General features: G+C 51.2%; 1 protein-coding gene across 1 annotated transcript in view; it reads left to right on the top strand.

Moving 5' to 3' along the window:
* Window positions 1–12,115, top strand: part of LOC116794030 — an 84,458-nt gene extending 72,343 nt beyond the window's left edge. The window contains exons 55-61 of the mRNA XM_032702346.1: window positions 1,717–1,854; window positions 7,426–7,620; window positions 8,010–8,135; window positions 9,351–9,476; window positions 9,666–9,803; window positions 11,266–11,460; window positions 11,927–12,115. Of these exons, the coding sequence (XP_032558237.1) occupies window positions 1,717–1,854; window positions 7,426–7,620; window positions 8,010–8,135; window positions 9,351–9,476; window positions 9,666–9,803; window positions 11,266–11,460; window positions 11,927–12,040 (1,032 nt within the window). The 3' untranslated portion in view covers window positions 12,041–12,115. The remainder of the gene's footprint in view (window positions 1–1,716; window positions 1,855–7,425; window positions 7,621–8,009; window positions 8,136–9,350; window positions 9,477–9,665; window positions 9,804–11,265; window positions 11,461–11,926) is intronic.
* Window positions 12,116–12,637: the final 522 nt, after the last annotated feature.

Raw genomic sequence — 12,637 nt, 5'->3', positions numbered from 1 at the left:
GGGAGGAATCTCACTCTTCTGGAGTCAGCTACTGTAGCCAAACACCTCTGAAATCCTCGGGATAACAGAACCCTCAAACCCTCTGTAATTTCCTCACTTTGCTGGTTCAACCAGTACGACTTCCAAAATGCAGGCTTGGGAGAACTTCTCAGAAGTTCTTCTAAAAACTGTTCAGTTATCTCCAGAACTGAGGGGAAAGCATCCTGTTTGCTAAATTCCATAATTAAAGGATTTGATCACACCAATGACCTTTGAGATAAAATGCCAACTTCCAAACAGTGCAGGCTCCTGAACCCAGGAGCTTTTCTTCTGCTATGTCAGAATGGCTAGAGGGGATTTTTTGGGCAGTTTTTCTGGGGAACCATTTTCAGCAAGCTAAAGAGAACTGATGCTTGCCATTTACTAAAAGAAAACCCAAAACCCAACAGAACAGAAGAAGAAAAAAAAAGAAGAGGAAACTTCTTTAGCTCTTCAGCTAAAGCTGCTTTAGCTCTTGGGCAGAACAGAAGCATTGACTCTTAATGGACAATTTACATTTGCTTGATGGAGTTTCCATTTGTTTTATTTCCTGGGAAAACAGCATAAAAATAGACATGAAACTGTAGAAGAAGATGAATGTGGGTTTTTGTCCTCTTCTCTTGCTTGCTGAGCAAAAGAACTGTTGCTCCTGGAGAGAGGTTGTGAAAGAAAAATGTTCTTTATTTGGGTTGCCTTGTGTGATGGGATTCCCCACAAGAGGCAGTTTTCTGACAGCGTCTGGTTCCTGTTCCCTTGCCCACTGCAGACGGAATCACCAGTGGATATGGAGGTGGACAGAGAGCAGCCCATCCTTCTGTGAGTGGAAAAGGAAGCTTTGCCGTTCCTAGTTTTTAAGAATCATGGAGCGAGCTGTGAGCTTGGCCTGCTCCAACAGAGTGCCAGCCTGAGAGGCCGAAAGCAAGTCCATGAAAGAAAGTCCACGTCAGTGCCTTTGCAGCAGCAGCAGAAGCAGCCGAGGGATCCCTGGCTCTTTTCTCATTTTCTGTTCAAGAGCTTTTCAACAGAGGAAGGTCTGGGTTTGCAGCAGAAGATTGTTTGCTGCTTTTAGCCATGGTGGGACATCGAAGTCAGAGCAATATGCAGCACTGTCTAACTAGTTGGTAAAGAGAGCAAATTTGGGACAATGCGATGTAATGCTCTGCCACTGAGAGGCAGCTGGGACTGTGGAGGGATTTCAACTCCCCTGATTTGCTAGAGAGTTAAATTGGCCTGGGACATGTGCACTGTAGAACTGAGGCCCGTAGGACCAAGTGCATGTCTAGGCTGGTTTCTCATGTGTAAACAGATTAAAGCGGTGTGAAACTATCCAACCTTGCGAGGGACAGACAGGTGACTGTCCCTGACTCTACTGACTGTCCCCAGGACACAACAGCGACACCAGAACCTCTGCTGGCTCCCTCTGACTCTGGACAGGAGAACGAAGAGGAAGAAGTGGAGAAGGAACCTGTGGCTGTTGGAGAAGTAATGCCTGAAGGAATGAAAGCTTTGGTATGCACTGCCTTTGGTGCCATTCAGACTGCAAGTTCCTAATATTTTAGCAGTATTTGTTTTGTCCTAGTGTTGATTACAGCTCCTGGAGAAGCCCCAGGTCAACTCTCAGAAAGCAAGGACTTTGCTGGAGCTCTTCCCCTCGGGGAGGGATGGTTAATGGCTGTCTTGTGTTTCCTTTGTCCCAAGCCTAAGGACATGCCACCCGAGCTGGAGACTCCCAGAAATTCGCCGCCTGTGTTCCGTTCCTTCCTGCAGCCTTGCCTGAACGGGCATGTGAGGCCCCGATGGCCTACCAGGCTGCTTCTGCAAGCAAAGTGGCTGCAGGTGAAAGCGCTGTCCAGGGATGGGCTTTGTCATCAGCTAAACTCAGAGGCATCAGGAGGCCTCCTCTCCTACTAATCTCCAGTCTCGGTGCTTTTCAAATGACCACTAAGTAGCATCCTAGAATAATTTGGCTTGGAAGGGACCTTTAAGTGGCATCTAGTCCAACCCCCCTGCAACGAGCAGGGACATTTTCAACTAGACCGGGTTGCTCAGAGCCCTGTCCCACCTGACCAGGGGTGGGGTATCCACTTCCTGTGCCAGTGTTTCAGCACCCTCATTCTAAACAATGACTTCCTTGGATGTAACCAGAATCTATCCTCTTCCACTTGAAAACCATGACCCTTTGTCCCATTACAACAGGCCCTGCAAAAAGATGTGTCCCCTTGAAGGATTGAAAGGCCACAATAAGCCGTCCCTGGCACCTTCTCTTCTCCAGTGCCATCTCTCTTGGCCTTTCCTCCGAGGAAAGGTCTTCCACCATCTGGTCCTGTCTGTGGCCCTGGCTTGTACTTTGGGAGGACACTTGGTTGTACCTGGTGGCAAAAGACCTGGAGTAGAATAATAGCAGGTCCAGAGGCCTGAAATGGTGTTGGTGGAGGGGGACCCAAGGAAGCAGTCCCAGCCAAGTGGTCAGAGGATTAATGGCCTGGGAGAAGGAAGGGGCTGTGGGGAGCTCACTGCGAGCCTCACAGGGGGCCCAGCTTGTCCCTCCTGCCTCGCTCTTTGAGGTTTCTGCCACCCAAGGAGGGACAGCTGAGCGGGCCTTGTCCCAGCCCCATTTGCTGCCTGGCACATTCAAGCAGGCCAGAAGTGCTCCAGGGTTCTGGCAGGTTTTGTGGTAGAGAGAGGGAGCTGCAGAAGGTGCCACTGGGCTGTCCCTGCTGGGAAGGAAGGTGGCAGCCAGCACAGGGAGGGGCAGGGGTGGAATGCAGACACTGCTCTCCCTGCAAGCCAGAGCTGAGTCCATCAGCGCTCTGCCCCTTGTGTCCCTGCTCTTGTCTGGGTGCTGAGAACCTCCACCTCAGTGCTCTTCAGAACAACACACAGGCCTGGCATTGACCTTGCTTAGAGGTACGGGAATTTCCCGAGGAGGGGCTTATGCTCCTCAGCAGTTTTGACACCTAAAATAGCCCAAGTCTTTAGAGAAGAGGAACCTTTGAGTTTTCTGAAATGGAAAAAGGCCCGAGACAGCAAGTGGCATTCCCAGAGCACTGGCAAGGCAAAGCTCCTTGCTGAAGACACCTTGAGAAATTGATTAATGGCCTTATGGGCCATGTTTGCCTGGGATAGCAAGGACCTGGACATGAAGTTGGAGGTGTAGATGGTGCCCTCAGTCCTCCTGATGTGTATTGCTGGTAACCAGAGGAATCCCGCTGGAGCCTGTGGGAAACTGCATTTGGAAAGTAATGGCTCCTTTCTTTCTTTGGTTTTTCCTTTGGGCAGCATCCATTTTTAGAAAAATCTGATAGTCTCGCCAACCTGAGTCCTCTGCTCAATGCAGCCAGGAGCTCCCGTGCAGAGAGGTTCACAACACCATCACCAGAACCTCTGCTGGCTCCCTCTGTTTCTGGACAAGAGGGTAAAGAAGAGCAAGCAGAGAAGGAAAACCTTCAAAGCAAAGCCTGAAGGAATGAAATCAGTAAGTGCCAGCTTTGGTACGCACTGCCTTTGGTGTCAATCAGAGCTGCAAGTTCCTGAGCAGACAACAAGCAACAATGCTTGCTCTTTGGGACTGAAGATTCTGAGGGCTGGAGCCCTGCCATGACACGGTGCTTCAGCCCATCCGCTGACACCTGGAAAAGGGGTTTTGAACTTCTGAGTCAGTGTCCCTTGCAGGACACATCGGAATAACTGTGCCCTTGGGGTATCTGCCCCTCTGAACAGCCTTGCTCAGAAAATGCGTGAAAATTGAAGAGGAAACTGCCCATGAACTCGTGTAAATCCACTCTTTTCTTCTCGTCCATTCACCTGGTGAAGTGGGCAGCAAAAGACAGCTTAAGAGCCCGACTTGTGGCCAACAGCATCTTCCCAAGGGTTTGCATTTGAACTATGATCTCAGGGCATCTCTGCAAGCCACCTTTCCGACAAACTAATTCTTGCCACAGATCCTCAAGAGCTCTGCAATGGCAACTGCTGCTGCAGCACCACAACCTGAAGAAGTCTCCTTTCCCGACATGGAAATGCCTCCACTGGCAAAGGAGGCAGAGTAAAGAAGGAAATGCCACAGCGCGGAGTGAGCTTCCAGTGGCCCCAGACACCTGACTCCTCCCAAGTTCCTCCCTCCTTCTCCCTACTCCCCAATCCTGTGGCACCCTGAGATGTCCGTCCCATGCTCCGCCCCGGTTATCGGACCTCCCTCACCTGAACCCTATAGAAGTCCTCGTTCCTCTTAAGGAAGTGGCCATTGCAGCCCCTCCTTCTCTTTTGTGGGACCCTTTTGTGCAGTGTCGCGTCCCTATTTCCTTCCCCACCGGGCGGTGGCACGTATCTACTCTGATCTTTGCAGCCATTTCATTTTAAAATAAACTTTTGTTGTTATTCATAGCTGGGAAGTCCCATTGATGGGGGTTTTGGTATGGTTTGGAATTGAGGAAGGAAACAATTAAAGGAAAAACGGAACGGGGTGTCTGTGGGGGGGAACTGGGGCTTCCTTCAAGTTGGGAGCGGGACCGCGTGGGGCCGGGGAGCTGTAGGGAGACTCCTGGCCACTGTGCTCAGTGCCTGGCCTCTTCCCCCCGCCCCACCCCATGGCCCAGGCTGAGAACCGTCGCCGCTGCTGCCTCAGTCTGGGGGCCGCCCCGCCTCATCGGCAACTGGTTTTGCCTCAGCCCTCAGGTGTTTTCCCCTCAGCCCGCACCAATTTTTCCCTCAACCCGCACCCATATTTCCCTCAGCCCACAGCCCTTTCTGCCTCATAACTGCCTTCCCCCGCCTCAGCTGCAGCCGTTTCTGCCTCATAACTGCCGCCCCCCCACCCCCCCGCCTCAGCTGCAGCCGTTTTTCCCTCAGCCCACAGCCGTTTGCGCCTCATAACTGCCGCCCCCCCCGCCTCAGCTGCAGCCGGTTTTGTCTCATCTCAGCCCTTGTGCCCTGCTGCTTCAGCCCCCAGCGGTTTTTGCTTCAGCCTGGGGGTCACCCCAGCTCAGCTGAGGCCTCACTGATGCCGGGAAAAGGCGACGCTAGTAAAACTCAAGAGCCACAGGCGCTATTAAGCCGCTACTTCTTTATTACGCTGCCGGACGCGCGGGGGATGACTCCGCCTGACATGCGCCACCGCTCCCCCCTCACGGCTCCCGTTTTCTCCCCGTAGGTCATCCAGATCCATCGCACGGGTTTACATATTCATGAACTACCCCAGAGTGGGCGCTGTTCTATGCCAATCTCGGGACACGCCTTCTGGCGCCTGCCCACTTCTCTCGGGTGCTCGTCGGGGACGAAGGCTTAGAGTCTGCCTCTCACTGAACGCTTCACCTCGCTCTCGGAGCACGCGCACTCTCTCAGCACCTTCCCCTCAGCAGGCAGCAAAGAGAGAGACCCCCTCACACGGACCCGCTGGTCCGTGGCCCTGATATTCCACTGTAGCAGACAGCAAGGCTATTCAGGGCCCCAGTAAATCTTACACGCACACAGAAGTTGGATAGGAGAAGGATTTAAGAGCTCCATGTCCACTGAGGGTTCCCACCCTGTAGGTTTCCCACAAACCTAAGGGAATTTGGTTCTTGCAGGTGCACCAGGAGCTCAGTGCTGGGCAGAGAACTTTCTTGGGAGAAAGTCTGACTTGAGTGGCTATGGGAGAAGTGGCCAAAGGGGGGAGAACGGGCAGGAAGCACGCACGGGGGCACCCACACTCTGACAGCTGCTCCAAGGGCTCCCCTGCCACGTGTGGAACACGGACGTGTCCCTGAGGGATTCCCAACAAATGCTGTCCATGTCAGGCAATCACAGCTGTTCTGAATGCCCTCCAAGCCTCTCCACGGTAAAAGGGGAGAAGCCCAGCTTGGGACAGCGAGGGCTGAGCCGTGAGGGCTGCCGGGGAGGAATCTCACTCTTCTGGAGTCAGCTACTGTAGCCAAACACCTCTGAAATCCTCGGGATAACAGAACCCTCAAACCCTCTGTAATTTCCTCACTTTGCTGGTTCAACCAGTACGACTTCCAAAATGCAGGCTTGGGAGAGCTTCTCAGAAGTTCTTCTAAAAACTGTTCAGTTATCTCCAGAACTGAGGGGAAAGCATCCTGTTTGCTAAATTCCATAATTAAAGGATTTGATCACACCAATGACCTTTGAGATAAAATGCCAACTTCCAAACAGTGCAGGCTCCTGAACCCAGGAGCTTTTCTTGTGCTATGTCAGAATGGCTAGAGGGGATTTTTTGGACAGTTTTTCTGGGGAACCATTTTCAGCAAGCTAAAGAGAACTGATGCTTGCCATTTACTAAAAGAAAACCCCAAAACCAACAGAACAGAAGAAGAAAAAAAAAGAAGAGGAAACTTCTTTAGCTCTTCAGCTAAAGCTGCTTTAGCTCTTGGGCAGAACAGAAGCATTGACTCTTAATGGACAATTTACATTTGCTTGATGGAGTTTCCATTTGTTTTATTTCCTGGGAAAACTGCATAAAAATAGACATGAAACTGTAGAAGAAGATGAATGTGGGTTTTTGTCCTCTTCTCTTGCTTGCTGAGCAAAAGAACTGTTGCTCCTGGAGAGAGGTTGTGAAAGAAAAATGCTCTTTATTTGGGTTGCCTTGTGTGATGGGATTCCCCACAAGAGGCAGTTTTCTGACAGCGTCTGGTTCCTGTTCCCTTGCCCACTGCAGACGGAATCACCAGTGGATATGGAGGTGGACACAGAGCAGCCCGTCCTTCTGTGAGTGGAAAAGGAAGCTTTGCCGTTCCTAGTTTTTAAGAATCATGGAGCGAGCTGTGAGCTTGGCCTGCTCCAACAGAGTGCCAGCCTGAGAGGCCGAAAGCAAGTCCATGAAAGAAAGTCCACGTCAGTGCCTTTGCAGCAGCAGCAGAAGCAGCCAAGGGATCCCTGGCTCTTTTCTCATTTTCTGTTCAAGAGCTTTTCAACAGAGGAAGGTCTGGGTTTGCAGCAGAAGATTGTTTGCTGCTTTTAGCCATGGTGGGACATCGAAGTCAGAGCAACACACAGGCCTGCATCCTCCTGGCATTGACCTTGCTTAGAGGTACGGGAATTTCCCGAGGAGGGGCTTATGCTCCTCAGCAGTTTTGACACCTAAAATAGCCCAAGTCTTTAGAGAAGACGAACCTAAGGGAGTCCTTTGAGTTTTCTGAAATGGAAAAAGGCCCGAGACAGCAAGTGGCATTCCCAGAGCACTGGCAAGGCAAAGCTCCTTGCTGAAGACACCTTGAGAAACTGATTAATGGCCTTATGGGCCACGTTTGCCTGGGATAGCAAGGACCTGGACATGAAGTTGGAGGTGTAGATGGTGCCCTCAGTCCTCCTGATGTGTATTGCTGGTAACCAGAGGAATCCCGCTGGAGCCTGTGGGAAACTGCATTTGGAAAGTAATGGCTCCTTTCTTTCTTTGGTTTTTCCTTTGGGCAGCATCCATTTTTAGAAAAATCCGATAGTCTCGCCAACATGAGTCCTCTGCTCGATGCAGCCAGGAGCTCCCGTGCAGAGAGGTTCACAACACCATCACCAGAACCTCTGCTGGCTCCCTCTGTTTCTGGACAAGAGGGTAAAGAAGAGCAAGCAGAGAAGGAAAAGGTCAAAGCAAAGCCTGAAGGAATGAAATCAGTAAGTGCCAGCTTTGGTACGCACTGCCTTTGGTGTCAATCAGAGCTGCAAGCTCCTGAGCAGCCAGTGCTTGCCATGCATGGCTGAAGAGTGTGAGGGCTGTAGCCCTGTCATGACACGGTGCTTCAGCCCAGCCCCTGACACCTGGAAAAGGGGGTTTGACCCTGTTTAGGCTTTAGATTGCCGTGCAGGATTCCTAGGAGACAGGAGAAACTGTCCCCCTGGACGTACCTGCCCCTCCACAGGGCCTATTTCAGAAAATCCATGAACAATGAACAAGAAATTGGCCGGGCCCTTGCGTCCAATGACCCTTTTGTTATTGCGTGTAACTGTCCAACCTTGCGAGGGACAGAATGGTGACTGTCCCTGACTCTACTGACTGTCCCCAGGGCACAAACGTGACACCAGAACCTCTGCTGGCTCCCTCTCTTTCTGGACAAGAGGGTAAAGAAGAGCAAGTGGACAATGAACCCGTGGCTGTTGTTGGAGCCGCAGAGCCTGAAGCTATTAAATCAGTAATTGCCACAGCACATTAGCATTGCCTTTGGTGTAATTTAGAACTTGTGATGAGAGCAAGCTTGCTTTTCACGGCTGAAGAGTGTGAGGGCTGGAGTGCTGCCATGTCATGGTGCTTCAGCCCAACCAGTGACACCTGGAAAAGGGGTTTTGAACTTCCAAGTTGAGCCAGAGTGTCCCTTGCAGGACACACAGCAATAACTGTGCCCTGGGGTTATCTGCCCGTCTGCACAAGGTAGTTGAGAAAATCTAAGCAAACTGAAGTTGGAAGTGGCCTTGTGTCAAATGAGCCTTTTGTTATTGTGTGTAACTATCCAACCTTGCAAGGGACAGAATGGTGACTGTCCCGGACTCTACTGATGCCTTAAGCCCTAATGGTTTTTTATTTTTCCAATATTGTTAGCCTTGTAAGTTTTAGAAGTAGATTTTAAAAGCAGCAACCCTCACTCCCTTGTCCCTTTCCCTGTAGCAGCCTTAGTTTACACATTCCTTAACCCTCTTACCCCGTTCTATGTGCCCTATCTCACTCCTACCCGCGAATCCAGTAGAAATGTTTAGTCTTTTGTCAAGGCAAGGCCTAGATTGTTTGCAGAAGAGCATATCAGGGCCTGAACAAGAAAATGAAGTCAAGAACTGGGTGACTATGCACCCTTTGTGCTCTGAAGATGGTGAAGATGATGAAGTAGAGGGTCACAGTAGAGCTGTGAGCTTGGCCTGCTCCAACAGAGTGCCAGCCTGAGAGGCCGAAAGCAAGTCCATGAAAGAAAGGCCACGTCAGTGCCTTTGCAGCAGCAGCAGAAGCAGCCAAGGGATCCCTGGCTCTTTTCTCATTTTCTGTTCAAGAGCTTTTCAACAGAGGAAGGTCTGGGTTTGCAGCAGAAGATTGTTTGCTGCTTTTAGCCATGGTGGGACATCGAAGTCAGAGCAATATGCAGCACTGTCTAACTAGTTGGTAAAGAGAGCAAATTTGGGACAATGCGATGTAATGCTCTGCCACTGAGAGGCAGCTGGGACTGTGGAGGGATTTCAACTCCCCTGATTTGCTAGAGAGTTAAATTGGCCTGGGACATGCGCACTGTGGAACTGAGGCCCGTAGGACCAAGTGCATGTCTAGGCTGGTTTCTCATGTGTAAACAGATTAAAGTGGTGTGAAACTATCCAACCTTGCGAGGGACAGACAGGTGACTGTCCCTGACTCTACTGACTGTCCCCAGGACACAACAGCGACACCAGAACCTCTGCTGGCTCCCTCTGACTCTGGACAGGAGAACGAAGAGGAAGAAGTGGAGAAGGAACCTGTGGCTGTTGGAGAAGTAATGCCTGAAGGAATGAAAGCTTTGGTATGCACTGCCTTTGGTGTCATTCAGAGCTGCAAGTTCCTAATATTTTAGCAGTATTGTTTTGTCCTACTGTTGATTACGGCTCCTGGAGAAGCCCCAGGTCAACTCTCAGAAAGCAAGGACTCTGCTGGAGCTCTTCCCCTCGGGGAGGGAAGGTTAATGGCTGTCTTGTGTTTCCTTTGTCCCAAGCCTAAGGACATGCCACCCGAGCTGGAGACTCCCAGAAATCCGCCGCCTGTGTTCTGTTCCTTCCTGCAGCCTTGCCTGAACGGGCATGTGAGGCCCCGATGGCCTACCAGGCTGCTTCTGCAAGCAAAGTGGCTGCAGGTGAAAGCGCTGTCCAGGGATGGGCTTTGTCATCAGCTAAACTCAGAGGCATCAGGAAGCCTCCTCTCCTACTAATCTCCAGTCTCGGTGCTTTTCAAATGACAACTAAGTAGCATCACAGAATAATTTGGCTTGGAAGGGACCTTTAAGTGGCATCTAGTCCAACCCCCCTGCAACGAGCAGGGACATCTTCAACTAGACCAGGTTGCTCAGAGCCCTGTCCCACCTGACCAGGGGTGGGGTATCCACTTCCTGTGCCAGTGTTTCAGCACCCTCATTCTAAACAATGACTTGTTTAGATGTAACCAGAATCTGTCCTCTTCCACTTGAAAACCATGACCCTTTGTCCCATTGCAACAGGCCCTGCAAAAAGATGTGTCCCCTTGAAGGACTGAAAGGCCACAATAAGCTGTCCCTGGCACCTTCTCTTCTCCAGTGCCATCTGTCTTGGCCTTTCCTCCGAGGAAAGGTCTTCCACCATCTCGTCCTGTCTGTGGTCCTGGTTTGTACTTTGGGAGGACACTTGGTTGTACCTGGTGGCAAAAGACCTGGAGTAGAATAATAGCAGGTCCAGAGGCTGAAATGGTGTTGGAGGAGGGGGACCCAAGGAAGCAGTCCCAGCCAAGTGGTCGGAGTATTAATGACCTGGGAGAAGGAAGGGGCTGTGGGGAGCTCACTGTGAGCCTCAAAGGGGGCCCAGCTTGTCCCTCCTGCCCCACTCTTCGAGGTTTCTGCCACCCAAGGAGGGACAGCTGAGCGGGCCTTGTCCCAGCCCCATTTGCTGCCTGGCACATTCAAGCAGGCCAGAAGTGCTCCAGGGTTCTGGCAGGTTTTGTGGCAGAGAGAGGGAGCTGCAGAAGGTGCCACTGGGCTGTCCCTGCTGGGAAGGAAGGTGGCAGCCAGCACAGGGAGGGGCAGGGGGGGAATGCAGACACTGCTCTCCCTGCAAGCCAGAGCTGAGTCCATCAGCGCTCTGCCCCTTGTGTCCCTGCTCTTGTCTGGGTGCTGAGAACCTCCACCTCAGTGCTCTTCAGAACAACACACAGGCCTGCATCCTCCTGGCATTGACCTTGCTTAGAGGTACGGGAATTTCCCGAGGAGGGGCTTATGCTCCTCATTATTTTTCACACCTAAATAGCCCAAGTCTTTAGAGAAGACGAACCTAAGGGAGTCCTTTGAGTTTTCTGAAATGGAAAAAGGCCCGAGACAGCAAGTGGCATTCCCAGAGCACTGGCAAGGCAAAGCTCCTTGCTGAAGACACCTTGAGAAATTGATTAATGGCCTTATGGGCCATGTTTGCCTGGGATAGCAAGGTCCTGGACATGAAGTTGGAGGTGTAGATGGTGCCCTCAGTCCTCCTGATGTGTATTGCTGGTAACCAGAGGAATCCCGCTGGAGCCTGTGGGAAACTGCATTTGGAAAGTAATGGTTCCTTTCTTTCTCTGTTTTTTCCTTTGGGCAGCATCCATTTTTAGAAAAATCCGATAGTCTCGCCAACATGAGTCCTCTGCTCGATGCAGCCAGGAGCTCCCGTGCAGAGAGGCTCACAACACCATCACCAGAACCTCTGCTGGCTCCGTCTCTTACTGGAGAAGAGGAGAAAGAAGAGCAAGTGGAGAAGGAAAACGTCAAAGCAAAGCCTGAAGGAATGAAATCAGTAAGTGCCAGCTTTGGTACGCACTGCCTTTGGTGTCAATCAGAGCTGCAAGTTCCTGAGCAGACAACAAGCAACAATGCTTGCTCTTTGGGACTGAAGATTCTGAGGGCTGGAGCCCTGCCATGACACGGTGCTTCAGCCCATCCGCTGACACCTGGAAAAGGGGTTTTGAACTTCTGAGTCAGTGTCCCTTGCAGGACACATCGGAATAACTGTGCCCTTGGGGTATCTGCCCCTCTGAACAGCCTTGTTCAGAAAATGCATGAAAATTGAAGAGGAAACTGCCCATGAACTCGTGTAAATCCACTCTTTTCTTCTCGTCCATTCACCTGGTGAAGTGGGCAGCAAAAGACAGCTTAAGAGCCTGACTTGTGGCCAACAGCATCTTCCCAAGGGTTTGCATTTGAACTATGATCTCAGGGCATCTCTGCAAGCCACCTTTCCGACAAACTAATTCTTGCCACAGATCCTCAAGAGCTCTGCAATGGCAGCTGCTGCTGCAGCACCACAACCTGAAGAAGTCTCCTTTCCCGACATGGAAATGCCTCCACTGGCAAAGGAGGCACAGAGTAAACAATGACTAGGAAAATAGCCAATATCTACTCTGATCTTTGCAGCCACTTCACTTTTAAATAAACTTTTGTTGTTATTCATAGCTGGGAAGTCCTATTGATGGGGGTTTTGGTATGGTTTGGAACTGGGGAAGGGTTTCTTTCATTCATCGGCTCCAGACCACATTGCCTTTAGAATACATCCCACTGGCCTGCTTCTGCCCAGTCATGGTACTTCTATATGAGGAAGAAAGTGCAGTTGCAAGTCCAGACACAACCAGATGGAGAGTGGGGCAGACCAAACACCCCGTTGGGTACAGGTATTTAACTGGGACCGTAGAGTGTTTGAGCTCTTGACAACTGGGTTTGTATGACTACTTGCAATCTCTCTGCCTGGATGAGAGTCTTCCTCAGCTGAAAAAGCAGAAGGTCAGCCCATGTGCTCCGAAAGGGCACGTCTGATGCGAGGCTTTCAGAGCAGCAGTGTGAGGGGCTGAGCCCCCGCAGAGCCCTGGCAGAGCGCAGAGCAGCCTCAGCATGCGCAGAGCCAGGCTGGAAGGAGCCCAGCCCGGGGTGCTTGCATCTTTCTGGGACCAGACTAATCTTCCAGACTCAGAGACAAACTG

The sequence above is a fragment of the Chiroxiphia lanceolata genome, chromosome 14 (assembly GCF_009829145.1).
Source record: "Chiroxiphia lanceolata isolate bChiLan1 chromosome 14, bChiLan1.pri, whole genome shotgun sequence".
NCBI lineage: Eukaryota > Metazoa > Chordata > Aves > Passeriformes > Pipridae > Chiroxiphia > Chiroxiphia lanceolata.
Note: the sequence above shows the minus strand (reverse complement) of the source record. Positions and strands in the feature narration are given on the sequence as shown.